The sequence below is a fragment of the Manis pentadactyla genome, chromosome 2 (genome assembly GCF_030020395.1).
Source record: "Manis pentadactyla isolate mManPen7 chromosome 2, mManPen7.hap1, whole genome shotgun sequence".
In the NCBI taxonomy this organism is placed as follows: domain Eukaryota; kingdom Metazoa; phylum Chordata; class Mammalia; order Pholidota; family Manidae; genus Manis; species Manis pentadactyla.
Window position 1 is genome coordinate 155368293 of NC_080020.1, and position 19061 is coordinate 155387353.

The 19061-nt window shown below is 43.1% G+C and overlaps 1 protein-coding gene and 1 pseudogene across 5 annotated transcripts in view; one reads left to right on the plus strand and one right to left on the minus strand.

Annotated features, from left to right (window-relative positions):
* Positions 1 to 434: 434 nt before the first annotated feature.
* The window catches only part of NCAPH (non-SMC condensin I complex subunit H), a 45130-nt gene continuing 26503 nt past the window's right edge, over positions 435 to 19061 (minus strand). For all 5 annotated transcript variants that reach the window (XM_057496974.1, XM_036888489.2, XM_036888481.2 and 2 more), the window contains 6 exons: positions 10781 to 10891; positions 9408 to 9590; positions 8036 to 8149; positions 4413 to 4504; positions 3941 to 4016; positions 435 to 935 (listed from right to left, as the gene is read on the minus strand). In XM_057496974.1, coding sequence (XP_057352957.1) covers positions 876 to 935; positions 3941 to 4016; positions 4413 to 4504; positions 8036 to 8149; positions 9408 to 9590; positions 10781 to 10891 — 636 coding nt within the window. In that variant the 3' untranslated portion in view covers positions 435 to 875. The remainder of the gene's footprint in view (positions 936 to 3940; positions 4017 to 4412; positions 4505 to 8035; positions 8150 to 9407; positions 9591 to 10780; positions 10892 to 19061) is intronic.
* Positions 5243 to 5971, plus strand: LOC118913983 (arginine-fifty homeobox-like; annotated as a pseudogene).

The window sequence follows — 19061 nt, forward strand, 5'->3', positions numbered from 1 at the left end:
TGGTTCAAGGTCAGACTCTGACAGCTGGCTGTCCTTATGCAAGTTGCTTCACCTTTGTGTACCTGCTTTTCCTCTGTAACACGGGAGAGGTGACAGTATGTCCCTTACGGGGGTGCTGAGAAGGCTGAATGAAGTTATCCACAGAAGGTACTTAGTAGCCACCTGAATGTCAGCAGTTTTTACTATCATCACCCTCCAGCAGAATTCAAAGGCCCAGTGGACTGCATCTCAACATCTCAATCTCCAGCCGGTGATTTCTCTCTCCTCCATTCTGCCCCAGACAAATCAACCCAGCCCTTAAGCTGAACTGTGTTCTGCCTTGTCCTGGCATGTATGGGTGTCTTGCCTAGCTAACACGACTACATCCACCTTGAGTTAGTAAAGCCCAGGTCTAAAGCTTATCTAGAGGGTACTCAATTATTTTGCCAAGCATATTATCCAGAATGACTTTATTTTAAGCATTATATATACATTTTTAAGTGCCCATATGATGTACTTTATGTACATGGGTTAGGTAGCTGTTTAAGGACCAGCACCTATGGGAAATTATTTTCTACAAAAGTAAAGTGTGGAAAATGATACAGATCAACTTAGAAGATGAAAACTATACATGGATATAAAGAATGGAAACAGGTTCTCATAATCAAGAACACTATCCTCCCCACCTCCCCCCCCACCCAGGTGGTCACACAGGGTAAAAACTTTAACAAACGACAGAGCTTCAAGGTGCTGGTCCCTGGCTGTGAGGGACAGAAGGGAAGAGCAACAGACTAACAGGCACTTCAGTAGTTGGCTGCAGCAGAGTGAAACCCAGATGAAGATGTCCGGTCATTGAGAAGTGATGGGCCCCCTGCTCCAACTTCTCCCTGACCGACTCAATCCTCCTGCCTCACAAGGACATCAGAAAGATCCTCAGTTCCTTCCAGCTTCAGGTTCTGAAGGATGATCAGACATACATGAACTGTGGCATACTGAGAAAATGAGAATCATAAAACAACGTCTAATCAAGGTAATAGTCTAATGACTACAAAGAATGAGGTCTGCCCCATGGTATTAAGTAAATAATGTCACAGCAGATGTAATTTGCATGATAAAGCTGGTTGCAAACCCTGGCCAGTTGCTGGGGAAAAAAAGCAAGAAGCAAGACTTCCCTGACACTGGTTCCTGCAACCAACTCTCTCATGAAGGGCCCAAGAGCTAAAACTGTTTGCCTCGGAAGGAAGGAGCTAAGGAATTGCATGGGGAGGCCACAAGGAGCCACAACACATTTATCACCCTGTCCTTGTATGGCTTCCTCCAGGTCCTCCCCCCACTGCCCCCAACCTTACCCTTGGTGATGGGCATGAAAACAGCCTTTGTCCCCTCTCTGTGCAGGCCCATTCCCTATTCCCAATTCCTCCCCCACCCTGGGAATTATCCAACAACCCCAGGCAATCATTTCCCTCAGGACTGAGCAAGCACCAGAAGACTTTGGTGCCTAACTTCACCGCCTACACACCTCCCCTGGCTCGCACAGAGGAAGCACACAATCCACACCCTGTCCTGTGCACCTTCCAGTACTGCTGGAGATGGGAAGCTCCAATCTGGCCTCCCACATGTGACTTCTGCAGCTTCGGTTCCAGAAGCTGCCTGGTTTGGCTAATTGGTGGCATTCTGCTGCATTATCCCTGCCGATTATCATGGTAATTATCAGGGCCAATGTTACCAGTCAAATCTTCTCAAGTAGCCCCAAACCAGGCCCCAGTAATGACCTGAGAGCTCTGTCCAACAGGCCATGGTCTGGAGCCACCTCCCTGTTCCTCAAATGCTGAGCACTCTGGGCCATTGGAGAGATGTGATCATAGCAAAATGAACAGAGCTGGCAGTGCCGCTGGGGGAAGCGGGGCAGCACCGAGCCAGAGCATCATCCACCTTCACTAGGCCACTGGATCATGACTGCTGCTTAGCTGGGTTTACTCAGCCTCGGGCTACTCGGGAACAAGTGGGGGCCACAGAGCTGCTTTCTCACAGGAGGAGGCAGGCTTCCGTGGAGACACACAGCCCAGGGCAGCGCTCTGACCCTCAGACTGGTGCACCTGAGTGAAAGAGGCCAAGCTCTTAATGTGGACTCAAGCTAAGAGCTTCTGAGCCTTGGAGGCACCCACACTGTAGGAGCCAGTGGGTGAGGAGAGCGCACACAGTGGGACCATCCACCGGCACCTTCACCCACAAAGTGGGCGTGGGACTCCAAGCCTCCCCCAGGACTGTTTAGCAGGGGACAACTGGGAACATCAGACAGATGGATGGCTTGTGTGCCCTCCTCCTCAGACATGGATCCCATCAGAGCCACTTGGGGATTTCTTCTCAAGATGATGACAACAGTACATCTTTTTATTCGTCTCCTTCTCTTAGTCAGTCTTCCTTCATGTAGTTTGCTTCTGACAGGATGTGTCAGGAATCGGCAGTAGACACTGTCAGATCTCCCACAACCACGGAGAGATGCTCTGGGGCCCCAGCCCTGTCTGCCTGACTTCTGAGCAGGACACTGCCCCCACTGCTGCTCACTGCCTTCCAGCCTGTCAACAACCATCTGCACCGGCTTGCAGCGCACGAGGCTTCTGCTGTGGCAGCCAAGCAGGTTACGTGTTCGTACCTCCGCTGTGAACACCCAAACCGTGGCCACAGGCCCAGGTGTCAGCACCACAGTCAGAGATGCAGCACTTGTCTTGGCTCGGTGGCTCTTCTACTCTGTTCCCCCATCCAAAATCAAACTAGCTTCTGTTAAATGGACAGCTTCCTCTTCTTCAGTGGGTCACGAGCTTAGAAGCTGAAAAGTGGTCCCTGACCCCAGTGGTGGGTCCCCTTGGATGGGTTGTCAACTGTGCTACACAGGCCAGTCCCTGGGGTAACATCTCTCCTTTGGGGCTGAGAGTCAATCCAAGCAAAGACAGGCCTGGGAAACAGCCAATCATTACTGCTCCTGATGTCATTGTGAGACCCGAGGCACCTGCATATAGGAAATTCTAGAGCTGTCTACCAGCACCCCCTTTTTGCTACCATTCCAGTACCAATTCCCTCAGACTATATTTATGTTCAGACAGGCATTAAGCTCTAATCCCCCAATGCCAGGCAGGACACCTGTCCTAGACGAGGTTCAGTGTCTACAGCAGTGGTACACAATGGCAGCCAGGCACCCCAGCCCTAGTGATGTTCTCCACTTACACTAAGGCCCAGCCCCCTCTCCTCTACATCAGGTGCTGAAGTTCTGGGGGATCAGCTGCCTGGGGACATTAAGTGACATCAAGTCTCGATGTACCCCACGAACGGGCCTGTTGCTGGCTGTCTCACTGAGTGCGTCCCGGTAGCACCAACAGACTCCTGAGAAGATGGGCCTCCGCCTGCTCTCTCAGTACCTGCTCCGCGGCTGCCCGGCTCTGTTGGCTGGTGGAGCATAACGGAGGCTGGTATGCTCACAGCTGGCACCCCTGCTCTGCTGTCTCCTTCCTGTGGCAGAGCTAACCCCCAGCTGTTCTCACTGCTCCCAGTGCTCCTGCTTTGCCCACATTGCCTTTACGCCCTATCTTTCTGCATCCTCACCTTTCCCCTCTCTTCTCTGCCATGGTTCCCATGTGTCTGGACTTTGACACTGGCTAGACTTGGCTTTTAAAGCCTTTTACTCCCAATGATGTAAAAGTACTTCATATTTTTAAGAGAAGAACTGACAGATTATAACTTCAGCACCTAAAATTTTCCCATTTGGGTCCTCATTATTTTCATGGCTAATCATAACTGATGGCCTCTAGGCTGCTTCCAGGTGCCTGGTTAATCCTCTGGGTTAAAAGTCCTGCATAGGTCACTGTGTTTAAGAGCTCCTATGAGGATGCCCATGGAAGATGTAATAAGCAGCTCAAATACTTTGACACAAATAGAGAATACTCCCAAGCTTACCAAATTTACCTACCTTTTCATTGGCTAAATGTAGGAGACAGGCAAAGGCCAGAGGTATAGAGAGGTTCTGAGCCATGATGGGAGGCAGGCTATAAAACAAAGAGGCAAGTATTTAGATAGGTTACTGCAATTCTAGGAACAAAGGCTCTTTCATTAAGTATGAATACACAAGTTCAATGAATAAACTAAGGAGAAACAAAGAAATATTTCCGATGCATTTTATAAGCAGGTTTTCCCAGTTTCTTATTTGGAAATAAAATATCTCCTATTCCATTCTAGCCATTGGTGCAGAAAAATACCTTTTTAAAGCTGATCTCATTTACCATATAACTCATTTATCAATGCAGAGAACAGAAAAATTGCTGTAAGTGTTAAAACAATAGGTTGTGTGCAAAGGGTCTATCACACTGACAGCTCAGGCTAGAGTACCCTCAGCTGGGGCTCAGAGGAGAAGCAGTGAGCTCCCCATGTTCACTGGCACCCACCTCTTCTGCAGGTCCTTTGTGAGCCCACTAAGCATCTTCTTGTCAGCCACCTCTGCCAGATCCCCTTCTCTTTCAGTTTCACTGTGGTTTGCCTAACAGATGAAGATTTTTATAGATTAGACATTTAGGACCAGTTTACTTTTGAGAGAGCAACATAAACTTACAAAACTGTATCTCCAAAAAGAAAAGCCTACACCTAATGGAACCCAAACATTTTCTCAGTTGCATTTTGAAGAAGGAGGACCCACAAAGGGACCCACTGCCTCAAGCGCTGGTCCATGACACTGACCACCAAGTACAGTCAACATGGGTGTCAATGACAAGTACAATCCCAGAAAAGAGGTTTCTAGGTACCTCTGAAAAAACAGTAAGGAAAAAAAAAAAAAGACAAAACAGTAACAAAAAGCCATGATTCATTTATAGCTTTAACTGAACTACAAAGCCAAGAGCAGCAGAGTCTGTATCTGAAGCAGACTTGAGCTTTCCACTTAAAACACACACACAGGATGGGGGCTGTTTCCTTGCTTGTAGGCTTTGAGTTTCAAAGCAAGTTCCTTCTGGAGATTTGCATTAAAACAACTGAGAGTGTGTACATGGGATGGCACAGGTCTGGGTGACAGTAAAAAAAAAACATTGACAACTATTGGAAATGGGTGTTCACTACACTATTCTACTTTCTACTTCTGAATGTTTAAATATTTTCATAATAAAAAAAAAGTCCAGACACTAAGGAAACAGCATTTCCAGGAAGATGCATCAAGCAGGCTTGAAAATGGGCACTTCCAAAAAGATTTGTGACAAGCTTTCCATCCCATATATCAGCACCCCTGATGAACAAAATGGCCCCAGAGAAGCCCCAGCCAGACCCTTTTATCAACATGGGTGCTTCCAGCATGAACTCGATACCACAGGATCCAGCTGGTCACCCGATACGGAGGATGCCCCAAACGCACCTCATTTTTACGCACACACAGAATGAAGAGCTGGAGCTCTATTTAGCCATACCATGTTTCCAGATAAGAATCTCCAGAAGGAAATTGCTTTGAAACTCACCCTACCTGAGTCAACAATAAAGATTCGGTCCCAGAACTGGTGATTCAAGAAGAGGAAGCAGCAGCAGAAACAACAATCACTAAAGTAAAAAACCAGATCCTTCTGGCCAAGAATGTGCCCACCTCATGCACAGCATCAACCAAACCTCCTCCTTTTATTCCTAGTGTTTCAGATTTCTATAGCTACATTCCACCTCAGACCTTAGGCTCTTCCAATATCGTATGGGACACTTTCATCACTGAAAGTCCCACAGGTGATGTCCAAATGCAAGATCCTCAGTTGGACAGGCCAGTGGCCTCAGTTCCTGCTTTGTACTCTGATGCTTATAACATAGCTCAAATCATAGAACTGTAAAGTCTTCTTGATGAGGATGAGATATCCAGGTCTTCTTTCCACTGTCTGTATCAATCTCTCTCACCCACAAGGCCCCAGCTAGAAGAACAGAGTGTTCCTCTCCTAGTATCTTTACTGGTACAGCTGTAGGTCTATCTCCTGGGCAAGCCTGATCCAGTAGGACAAACTGGAGCACTGCACCCTACCATCTAAGAGACAGCCTGGAATTCCAGAACCCTCCAGTACAGTGGACTCTGGATTTCTCTGATCCAAGTATTAATAAATACAAGGTCATAAAGAGAAAAAGTCCCCCCACCAAATAATAAACCTTTAATTAAACTAACCAGAATCCCTGCTATCATGAGTCATTTAAATCCCAAGATTAAGCAGAACCCCCTTCCCACTTAATAAAGAGGATGGTTCTCTTATATTTCCATCCCATTACATTTTAGTTGATAAAACCTAATGAACATGACTGAAGCATTATCTGATATCCAAGACTACTGTGGATAAAATGAAGGTTCCTGGTGGCCAGGATTCTCACCTGGCCCTGGTTGGCTAGCTCACTACACACGTGTGGGCAATATGTTGTTATTGACTTTATATAAAGAGCCCTGCCCAGTGCTCTGGGTGACACAGTGGCACAGCTGCAGGAGAGCAGAGATGAGACTGGAGTGGTGGCAGCACTGAGGACAAAGACTGAGACGGCTGCGTGGGCAGAGAGGCCCAGAGGCAGAGACCGGCTTGCTGCATGCAGACTCGCTCTGAGTGGACAGGACTCTAGTGATTGACCTGCCACTGTGGAAATAAAGTTGGGTATAACCCTTTCACCCCAAGAACGTTCTACTGTCATTTCTTTGGTCCCATTGAATCCATAGTGAACTTGCCCAGAGTCCTCAATCAAATCATCAATTTCACTTTTTAGCCAGCAGGAGAAGGTATGAAAGAATAGGTTGAGTTCGGAAAGCTCACAATATTCCCTGAGCAGAAGAGGTCTGGAAGAGGGGATGGAAGGATTCTAGTTAATTTAGAGTCTCATTTAGATGGAATGAGTTAATCAAGGTTTCACCTTGTACTGAAGGAACATGAATTATTTTTACTACTTTCCTACTTGGAATACACTTCCCAAATCGAAATTATCAAAGGCTGTAGGGAAAATGGAAGTTCCTATGGCCAGGATCCTCACCTGACCCTAAACTACTTGATGATGTAACTGGCCTGCTGCTAGGCTACTGCTCCCACACCCATAGGCAATAAACTATTACTGACTGAGTCCCTATACAAAGAGCTCTGCTCAGTGCTTTGGACAGAGGCAGAGATAGAGGTGGATTACAGACCTGCAGACTTACAGGGTGCAGACATGATTCTAGTGCTTGACCTATTGCCGTGAGAATAAAGCCAGGTAAAAACCCTCTTACCCCAAGAATGTTCCATTGTCATTTCCTGGTCTCACAGAATCCGCAGTGAACTTTCCTGGGGCTGAAACCCTCAGGCAAGAGAAGGCCTAAAACATTTTACAGCATCTGAGATATTAGAATTTGCTTTCCAGAAGGGTCATTTTTCAATTTAGAACTGCACCAGCAGTGAAGTACTCCAACTCAACTCCATACTGAAACACATTAACTGCTAATGCTGTTATTTTAAACCACCATAAACATGTTTTCACTTGTATTCCAGGATTACCAGCAAGGTTGAACAATGCCCATGCACTAGTTTACCACCTATATCACCTTTCATGTGACCTGCTGTGGATAAAGTGAGGGTTCCTATGGCCAGGATCCTCACCTGAACCTAAACTACTTTATGATGTAACTGGCCTACTGCTAGGCTACTTGCTTCCATACCCAGGGGCAATAACTGACTGAGTCACTATAAAAAGAGCTCTGCCCAGTACTCTGGGCAGAGGCAAAGATGAAGGAGGATTACAGACCTGCAGATTGTTGGATGCAGATGTAATTCTAGTGCTTGACCAGGTAATAAACCCTTTCATCCCAAGAATGTTCCTTTGTCATTCCTCGATCTCACTGAATCCACAGTGAACTTGCCTGGGGCTGAAACCCACTGGCAAGACAACTGCCTGTTCATACCCTTGTTCATCTTTCTTTCAGAGGTGTGATGCCTTCCTTGTGTTTCTGAATGAATGCTTCCTGCATTAGTGCTACTGATACTGGGAGCCTTAGACTTCAGCCACTCCCTTCCCACATGCTGGGCACCTGGAGAGTAACAGATCATGTTACCTCTGTGTCTGCTTGCTTGGAGAACTCTGTCAGCAAACGCCACATGCTCTGCTTCAACTTCTTCATGTCCATCTTTTTAGCAGTCTTGGCATAATGAATTTCAATTTTATTTACCTGAAGTAGGTATGTGACACAGTAAAAGAAAGGCAGAATAAACACCACTGAGTCACTGTAAAATCAAAAGTCTGAGTCACTGTAAAATCAAAAGTCTGGATTTTAAATAAAGAATCAATCTAATTTAATCCAAACAGTTATGCTTTCTTTGGACATACTAAAATAAAGTCCCTTATTTCAATCTAATTTCTTTCTGATCAAGTGCAATCCACAAAGGCTAACCTGGAATTCTAGTGTTAAAGAGACAAATGTGCAGGAAAGCACAAAGCCTGTCACACCTATTATGGAATAAAGAGACACTTAAAGAATAATTTACTATGAATTGAAATCTGGCAAAGGTTTTCCATAGTCAAACAGCTAGCCTCACTTAATCAGCATAAAAACCCATTCTCTCTGCCTATAGCTTTCATCCTTTACTTGTATGACTACTTTGCCCCTGGTCCTACAGTTTAGCACGATCTTTGCAGAGATGGCTAGTTCCACACAAACTTAATCAGCATCAGCTCATTCCCCTCCTCAGCCTTATTTAAGGATCAGCCACTTGGAAAGCAACAGGTTAAAATCAAGAAAAAATAAAAATCAAACTCAAACCAATGTCACTTTCATATAGGAGGCAAGTTAAATATATTAGGCAGCTAGGTGGACATGAACGGGTCTGTCCTGTGCTGGACAAGGTCCTCCCCTTCTCCAGCTACCCTTCTGTCACCAGATGGCAGAACTTGCCCCAAACCCCTCTTGTTTATGGTTCAGTCTCCTGCCTTATCAGGGCCTAACAAGATGTAAAAAGCCCCAGCAGGGCTTCCAGACAACCAACACAGGTTGGCACAGGCACATTAAGACCCAGAAGGTGACCCAGAGCTACCTCAGGGTTCATCATGCTATAATTATAATAAATTTACACTGTGGTTTTGCACCACCCCACCCCTCCACCTGCCTCTCCCACCTCCCAGCCCTTGGTTTAGCTTAGGTACATATGGGTAAGTGCCTGTACACTAGGAAGGTTATATAAGTCAATTAAATGACACAAGACATGGGGAGGGACTTTTCACCATTTTAAGAACCAACCCTAACCCTAACAGTGGGGCTGCTTCTGGTTTCCAGACAGCCCACTCTCTGCCCTTCTCCAGAGTATACTTTCACTTTGCTTAATAAACTCTTGCTGCTTAAGATTGTGACTGAGAAAACACAATGCACTCAACCAGTAACAAATAGATCTTAGGCTAACAATGTAAAGTATAATTCTTTGCTTCATCTTTACCTTCTGAGGCTCAGCTACTAGATTTGACTCCCCATAAGTGGTGATGTCTAATCCTTGGACTTCAGGCACATCATCGCTGTCTTGTGTTGTCTTAGGTGGATGACAAGGATAAGCTGAAAGGTCAAAAGTCCCAACTGGTCCCACAAATAAGTCATCTGACTCTTCATAATCACTGTCAGCTGCCTGGCAAGAAAATAGCTCTTTAAGTTTGGCAGAAGCTGTTCTGAGGGGCTTAGAAATATCCTTGAAAAAGCCCCAGTCTTTTTAATTACACAGTAAGAGCAGAACACTGGAGAGTCCATGACCTGAGTCAAGCCTGGAATGGGCTTCTAGGTGCCTCCAGTTATCTTCCTGTTGTACATAAACCTTACTAGTTCCACTAAGATCTCTGGAGTGATAGTTAAAAGGAATTCAATTATCATAACTGCCACAGTGTCCCGTGGCTTCTAACCAGTTGAGGGTTTCACTTTACAGAGAGCGTGCCTGAAACACCACAGTTGTGATGCGCACCCCTTACCCAACATGAGCACAGGAGATGCCAGGGGTTGGATGGTGGTAGCAAGGGTCCTGGCCTGCTGGACTGAGTCCAGGCGAACAGATGAGATCTCTGGGGTGGAGCTGAGTAAGTGTTTTATTAATAGGCCTCATTCTCAGGGACAAGTTGGAGAAGCCCTGGTCAGTCTAGATTTTCACTAAAATATAACTACCCAACTCTCCTTCAAGTAAGAAAATAAGGTCAATAAACTACTCTTCCAGTTATTTTCCCTCTCCCCACATATAGGGACACAGATGAGGCCTAATATTTTTCCTCTTTCTGTTACTTATATTTGCCATCTCACTAGTAGAATCACAGAAGGAATATTGAGATTATTTAGTCTAAACCAAAAAGTAGACATGGGGGCGTGGTTTGTATAAGCTCACAATGTGAGAACCACAATCAGAGCTACACACCTGGTCTCCTGTACTTACCCCCACCAGATTTTTTCCCATTAGGCCACATCATCTTTACACTGCTAAGTATTTTGTTTCCCCAACCAAAATATAACTCCTATGAGCAGGAGGAGTATTTAATTTCCTTTGAAATAATAAAACGCCCAAGGTAAGTGCTTTGCACAGGTTAAAGACTCCCTACATGTGGACTGGTTTACTGGAGTATATCCATTCACTTCCTGCATATAGGGCTGGAGGTAAGGCAAGGTTTTGGCTGTTTCCTCAGCTATGCTCAGTTCCCTGAAACCTGGAGTAGGGCAGGCATCCACAAAGCCCCACCTGATTCAGAAATCTCCTACAACCTTCCGCTGTATAGGAACCGGATAGGAAGCAGGAAATACTCTTTGGCTTAGAGAGAGGATATAGCTCCTCTCTCCTTTTACCTGTAATCTTGGACAAAAGTTGGCAGTGTCGTTAGGGTTATTGTAATCATAGTCTTCAATTTCTTCATAATGCTCAGTGCCTGCCCCCTGGTCTTGGGCCATCTTAATTAACTAGAACGAAGGACAGAACAATTGCAGTCAGCAAATTCTACAAAGGCAGCTACTATAACTACACTGGAGAAATAATCTTACGACCAATTCCCTAGAATTACATACTTTTATTAGAGTTATAAGGGCACTGAGAATCATCTAATCCAACCAACTTGTACAACTCCATTCTCAAGAAAACCCAGGTAGCAGGGCTTGGAGCCTCCATCCATCCCAAATAAGCCAGAGCAGCTAGTGTAGAGTTAGATCTACACACAATTTTATTTGAAAAAGGGTCCCTTCACTAAAAGTAAAACTGCCTATAGACCTGAAAAGAAGTCAACTTGCTGCTGCTGGAACAATTCTGAGGAAAACCCACCTAACACTTCACAGACAGCCTGTCCCATTTCTGGGGTGGTCATTGCTCCTTACACAGCCTCAGGGAGAGACATCCAGCTCTTCTCCCTGTCCTGACATCTGTGGGTCCTTGTTCTGCCCTTCAGAGCCTCACAGAACAAATTAGCCTCCTCCTTCAGAAGTACCTGCGACCACAGCCCCTCAGATACCTGCTGGCCCTGAGAACAGTGATTTTTACCTGGGGCATGTGTCTTTGGGGTGAGGGAAATGGGGCTGGAAGTGTGTACAGTTTACAAACCATAGAGAATATTTTAATACAACTATATACTTCAAAAGCAGCCCAAAATACACATAATGTTTCTGTAATACAAATCTAAAAATACATACTGAATTAAGAAATGCCCACTTTCCTCCACTGCTCTTCATATAACACAATTTCTAAAACCCCCCCCCCACTTAGGATACTCTCCTCTAGGCACTCTAAACTGCCTACAGACTACAAGAAGTGTTTCAGGAAGGGTATGCACCCTCCTCATGCACTGGCTAGTTGCTATTAGAATCACCCTTTAAAACTGCCATACTACAGAGTGAATTTGTTCCTGTGGATAATCAGAAACAGAAGTCCTTTCTTCTATAAGAAATAATTTTGGGAGTTCAGAAAAAGGTGGCAGCATATGAAGTGAGGCAGAAATCTCCCAAAACCACATTTACAAAAATACAGCAAATACAACTAATCCTAAAAGAGTGATCAAGAAGAAGATTTCAACAACTGGCCTACATCTGGAGGAAAAAAAAAAGTAGACTTCACGGAAAAGGGTAAAACACCAAGGCTGTGATCCAGTGGGACCAGGCCCTCCCCCAACTCCAGCTTACCAGCAGCAGGAAGAAAAACAAAGCAAGGAGGTAGTAGAAGCCCAGGACTGCTAAATACCCAGCACTGGAGATCTACTCCAGGAGCACAAACCCACACTGCATGGTGCTCTGGAGATTAGAGGGGTTGTAAAGCTAAGACAGGTAGAATACTTGGAGAGACTGAGATTCCAGCCACTTACGGAGAAAGAGGAGCCCACAACCAGCTACTCTGGGACAAAAGAAAGCTGGGAATGATGAAAGACTTCCTAACAGTGAGAGGGCTGCTAACGGGGCAAGGATTACATAGTTTGCTGCTCAGGAAAAGGGACAGGTGGACAAAATCATCCTGACACACACAGCCCAGCAGGTTGGGAACTTTCAGGAGCTTCAGGTGCTCCATCCCCCTGGCTGGTAAAGCAGCCTTGAGGCCCCCCATTGCGATATGCACCCTGCTTCTTCTTCCTCCTGCCAGCATATGCTGGCAAACCTGCTGTCCCTGCCATGGTGCCAGGCCAGCCAGAGGGTGGCCCTGCCTAAGGCAGCTACAGGAGTGTAACCAAGAGGCTGCTCCCTGCATACTCAGCTCACTGGCCCTGACAGTGGAGGCAGGCACTGGGGCTGGGAAGCAGTCCCACCTACAGCAGCTACAGAAGCATACCCAAGAGGCTGCTCCCTGCATGCTCGGCTCACTGGCCCTGACAGTGGAAGCAGGTACTATGGTGGGAAAGCAGGAAAGAGCCCTTTTCCCTTGGCAGGCACAGGCACTGCTCACCTGTTACCCCCACCATTGCTCCAGGTGCTGGGCAGTTCCGAAGAGTAGAGCTTCTGGGCACTAGAGGGCGACGCCTACACAAAGCTAATATTCCACCTTATCCAGTACGTTTATGAGAAGGCAAAAGAACCTTGTTCAATCCAAAACCCCTCAAACACCAGAAAGAGGGCTCAATGATACTGAAATCATCAATCTTCCTCAAAAAGATTTCAAAATAAAAATTGTAAACATGTTAACAGCTACAGAAAACTATTCAAGATCTAAGGGACAAATTCAAGAGAGAGACACATTGAAAAATACAGTATCTGAAATGAAACATACAATGGAGGGATTTAAAAAGACTATAAGGGGCAGAGGAGATAGTAAATGGAATAGAAATTAGAGAACAAGAATACAAAGACGCTGAGGCAGAGAGAAAAAAGGATCTCTAGGAATGAAAGAATAATAAGACAACTCTCTGACCAATTCAAATGGAACAATATTTGCATTATAGGGGTACTAGAAAAAGAAGAGAGAGAAAAAGGGATAAAAGTGTCTTTGAAGAAATAATTGCTGAAAACTTCCCCAATTTGAGGAAGGAAAAAGTCTCTTAGACCCTGGAAGTACACAGATCTCCCAAGACAAGGGACCCAAGGAAGACAACACCAAGACATATAATAATTAAAATAGCAAAGATCAAGAACAAGGACAGAGAATTGAAAGCAGCCAGAGAGAGAAAACAGATCACCTATAAAGGAAAACCCATCAGGTTATCATCAGACATCTCAGCAGAAACCTTACAGGACAGAAGGGAATGGCATGATATATTTAATGCAATGAAACAGAAGGGCCTTGAACTAAGAATACTCTACCCAGCAAGAATATCATTTAAATTTGAAGGAGGGATTAAACAATTTCAACATAAGCAAAAGTTGAGGGAATTTACCTCCACAAACAATCTCTACAGTGTATTTTAAAGAGACTGCTGTAGATGGAAGCACTCCTAAGGCTAAATACCTAGCACTGGAGAAAACAAAACCACAGTAAAGAAAGTAGACCAATTAATTACTAAGCAAATAAAAAATTAAATCAGCTACCCACAAAGTCAGTCAAGGGACACACAAAGAGTACAGAATATGACACCTACCATATAAAGAGGGGAGGAGGAAGACAAAGAAGGAATAAAAAAAAAAAAAGAATATTTAGATTGTGTTTATAATAGCCTAATAACCAAGTTAAGTTAGACTGCTAGACAGTAAAGAAGGTGCCATTGAACCTTTGGTAACCACGAATCCAAAGCCTGCAATGGCAATATGTATATATCCATCGATAATCACTTTAAATGTAAATGGACTGAATGCACAAATCAAAAGACATAGTCACAGAATGGATAAAAAAGCCACACCGACCTATATGCTGCCTATAAGAGATTCACTTAAAACCCAAAGAAATACACAGACTACAAGTGAAGGGATGGAAAAAGATATTTCATGCAAACAATAGGGAGAAAAAAGCAGGAGTTGCAGTACTTAGATAACACTGACTTTAAAACACAGACCGTCATGAGACAAAGGATGACATTATATAATGATAAAGGGGTCAGTCCGACAAGAAGATATAACCATTATAATAAATATCTATGCAGCCAAAATAGGAGCACCCAAAAATGAGCAATGAATACTAACAAAATCAAAGGGGGAAATAGAATGCAATGCATTCAGGAGACTTCAAGACACTACATACTCTAAAAGACATATCAACTAGTCAGAAAATAAGTAAGGACACAGAGGCACTGAACAAAACATTAGAACAAATGGACCTAAGAGACATCTAGAGAATACTCCACCCAAAAGCAACAGGATACACACTGTTCTAAAGTGCACATGGAACATTTTCCAGAATAGATCACATACTAGGCCACAAAAAGAACCTCCTCAGTAAATTCAAAAAGATCAAAATTGTACCAACTTCTCAGATCACAAAGATGACACGAGAAATAAATTGTGCAAATAAATCAAAAAGGCCCACAAACACATGGAGGCTTAAAACATGCTCCTAAATAATAAATGGATCAATAAACAAATTAAAATAGAGATCAAGCAATATATGGAGACAAATGAACAGTTCAAAACCCTAACTTCAGTGGGATGCACTGAAGGCAGTTCTAAGAGGAAAGGATATAGCAATTCAGGCCTATTTAAAGAAGGAAGAACAGTCCCAAATGAACAGTCTAACCTCACAGTTAATGAAACTACAAAAAGCAGAACAAATAAGGCCCAAAGTCAGTAGGAGGGACATAATAAGCATCAGAGAAGAAATACATAAAATCAAGAAGAATAAAACAAAAGAATTAATGAAACCAGAGCTGGTTCTTTGAGAAAATAAGCAAAATAGATAAACCCCAAGCCAGAATTATCAACAAAAAAAGAGTCTGTACACACATAAACAGAATCAGAAATGAGAAAGGAAAAATCACTATGGATACCACAGAAATACAAAGAATTCTTAGACAATACTATGAAAAATTATATGCTAACAAATTGGATACTCTAGAAGGAATGGACAACTTTCTAGAAAAATACAACCTTCCAAGACTGAACCAGGAAGAAACAGAAAATCTGAACAAATTACCAGCAATGAAACTGAATTGGCAATCAAAAAACTACCCAAGAACAAAATCCCTGGACCAGATGGCTTCACCACTGAATTATATCAGACATGTAGAGAAGACCTAATACCCATCTTTCTTAAAATTTTCCAAAAAGTACAAGATCAGGGAATACTTCCAAACTCATTCTATGAAGCCAGCATCACTCTAATACCAAAACCAGACAAAGACACCACAAAAAAAGAAAATTACAAACCACTATCCCTGATGACCAGAGATGCAAAAATACTCAACAAAATATTAGTAGACCGAATTCAAAAATACATCAAAAAGATCATCCATCATGATCAAGAGGGATTTACTCCAGGTATGCAAGTATGGCACAATATTAGAAAATCTATAAATATCATCCACTACATGAACAAAAAGGAGGACAAAAACCACATGATCATCTCAAGAGATGCTAAAGAAGCATGAGATAAAATTCAACATCCATTCATGATAAAAGTTCTCAACAAAATAGGCATAAAGGGCAAGTACCTCAACATAGTAAAGGCCAAGTATGATAAATCCATAGCCAACATGACACTTAACAATAAAAAGATGAAAGCTTTTCCTCTAAAATCGGGAACAAGAAGGCCCACTCTCCCCACTTTTATTCAACATAACCCTGGAGGTCCTAACCATGGCAATTAGACAACACAAAGAAATAAAAGGCATCCACACTGGCAAGGAACAAGTTAAACTGTCACTCTTTGCAGATGACATGACATTGTACATAAAAAATCCTAAAAAATCTACCCCAAAACTACTAGAACTAATACTTGAATTCAGCAAAGTTGCAGGATACAAAATTAATACGCAGAAATCTGCTGCATTCCTAGATACTAACGATGAACTAGCAGAAAGAGAAATCAGGAAAACAATTCCATTTACAATTGCATCAAAAAGAATAAAACACCTAGGAATAAACCTAACCAAGGAAGTGAAAGACCTATACCCTGAAAACTACAAGACACTTGTAGTTTTCAAGACACTCTTAAGAGAAATTAAAGAGGACATTAATAAATGGAAATTCATCCCATGCTCTTGGCTAGGAAGAACTAATATTGTCAAAATGGCCATCCTGCCTAAAGCAATCTACAGATTCAATGCAATCCCTATCAAACTACCAACAGCATTCTTCAACAAACTAGAGCAAATAGTTCTAAACTTCATATAGAACCACAAAAGACCATGATTAGCCAAAGCAATCCTGAGAAGGAATAAAGGCAGGGGGCAGGGAATTACTCTCCCAGACTTCAAGCTCTACTACAATGCCACAATGATCAAGACAGTTTGGTACTGGCACAAGAACAGACCCACACACCAATGGAACAGACTAGAGAGCCCAGATATAAACTCAAGCATATATGGTCAATTAATATATGATAAAGGAGTCATGGATATACAATGGGGAAATGACAGCCTCTTCGACAGCTGGTGTTGGCAAAACTGGACAGCTATATGCAATGAGAATGAAACTAGATGATTGTCTAACTCCATACACAAAAGTAAACTCGAAATGGATCAAAGACCTGAATGTATAAGTCATGAAACTATAAAATTCTTAGAAGATAACATAGGCAAAAATCTCTTGAATATAAACATGAGCAACTTTTTCCAGAATGCATCTCCTCGGGCAAGGGAAAGAAAATTAAAAATGAATAAATGGGACTACATCATGCTAAAAAGCTTCTGTACAGTAAAGGACACCATCAGCAGAACAAAAAGACATCCTACAGTATGGGAGAATATATTTGTAAATGACATATCCGAAAAGGGGTTAACATCCAAAATACATAAAGAACTCACACACCTCAATACCCACAAAGCAAATAACCTCATTAAAAAATGGGTGCAGGATCTGAACAGACACTTCTCCAAAGAAGAAATTCAGATGGCCAACAGGCACATGAAAAGATACTCCACATCACTAATTACTAGGGAAATGCAAATTAAAACCACAATGAAATATCACCTCATGTCAGTTAGGATGGCCACCACAGAAAAGACTAGGAACAACAAATGTTGGTGAGGATGTGGACAAAGAGGAACCCTCCTACACTGCTGGTGGAAATGTAAATTAGTTCAACCATTGTGGAAAGCAGTATGGAGGTTCCTCAAAAAACTAAAAATAGAAATACCGTTTGACCCAGGAATTCCACTCCTAGGAATTTCCCTTAAGAATACAGGATCCCAGTTTCAAAAAGACATATGCACCCCTATGTTTATCACAGCACTATTTACAATAGCCAAGAAGTGGAAGCAACCTAAGTGTCCAACAGTAGATGAATGGATAAAGAAGATGTGGTACATATACACAATGGAATATTATTCAGCCATAAGAAGAAAACAAACCCTACCATTTGCAACAACATGAATGGGGCTCGAGGGTATTATGCTCAGTGAAATAAGCCAGGTGGAGAAAGACAAGTACCAAATGACTTCACTCATCTGTGGAGTGTAAGAATAAAGCAGAAAAAAAAAAAAACTGGAGCAGACTCACAGAACCTAAAAATGGACTAGCGGTTACCAAAAGGAAAGGGGTTAGGGAGGGTGGGTAGGAAGGGAGGGATAAGGGGATTAATAGGTGTTATGTTTAGCCCACATAATATAGGTATGGCACAAGTAAGGCAGTATAGCAGAAAGAAGACAAGTAGTGACTTGTGGTGGGGACTTGATAAAAGGGGGGAATAAAATAACCACAATGTTGCTCATGCAAAATCTGAGCGTAAGATTGTATATCTATGCTATCTTAATAAAAACGGAAAAGAAAAAAAAAACAAAAACAAATTGTAAGGAATAAACCAAGGAAACATTTACATCACAAAAAGTGCTTTAATACTAAATGCCACAAATATATTTTTAATTGTTAGTCTACATAATATTCAGAAGGAACTGAAGTGAAAAAAAGTGAAAAAGAAAAAAAGAAAAAAAAAGAAACAATTACAAAAAAACAAAGTACATCTGGAGTGCAATGACCCAGTGACTTTGTTCTATCATCTTAAGAAGTGTATATGCAAATTTCCACCTAAGGCCACATTCTTAAAAGCTCACCGTGCCGGCTTGAGGGAGGAGAGGGTAGCTTGCCCACAGTAAGCAGCTCCAGGCTGGGCAAGGGTTGGTACAAGCAACTGTCCTGCTCTTCTGCCTCAGGGCTCCATTTTCAGAGTAGAGCAAGTTGCTGCTAGCATCTACCCAACACTGACCACAGCCAGTTTCTACTAATGCTTCACTGTGTATCTATTATTTATTTATTTATTTATTTTTCCTAAGGTATTTTTGATATACACTCTTATGAAGGTTTCACATGAAAAAACAATGTGGTTACTACATTTACCCGTTATCATGTCCCCCTCATACCCCATTGCAGTCACTGCCCATCAGCGTAGTAAGATGCTATAGAATCACTACTTGTCTTCTCTGTGTTGTACAGCCCTCCCTGTGCCCCTGCAACATTATATATGCTAATCATAATGCCCCCTTTTTTCCCACCCCCCCTATCCCTTCCTTCCCACCCATCCTCCCCAGTCCCTTTTCCTTTGGTAACTGTTAGTCCATTTTTGGGTTCTGTGAGTCTGCTG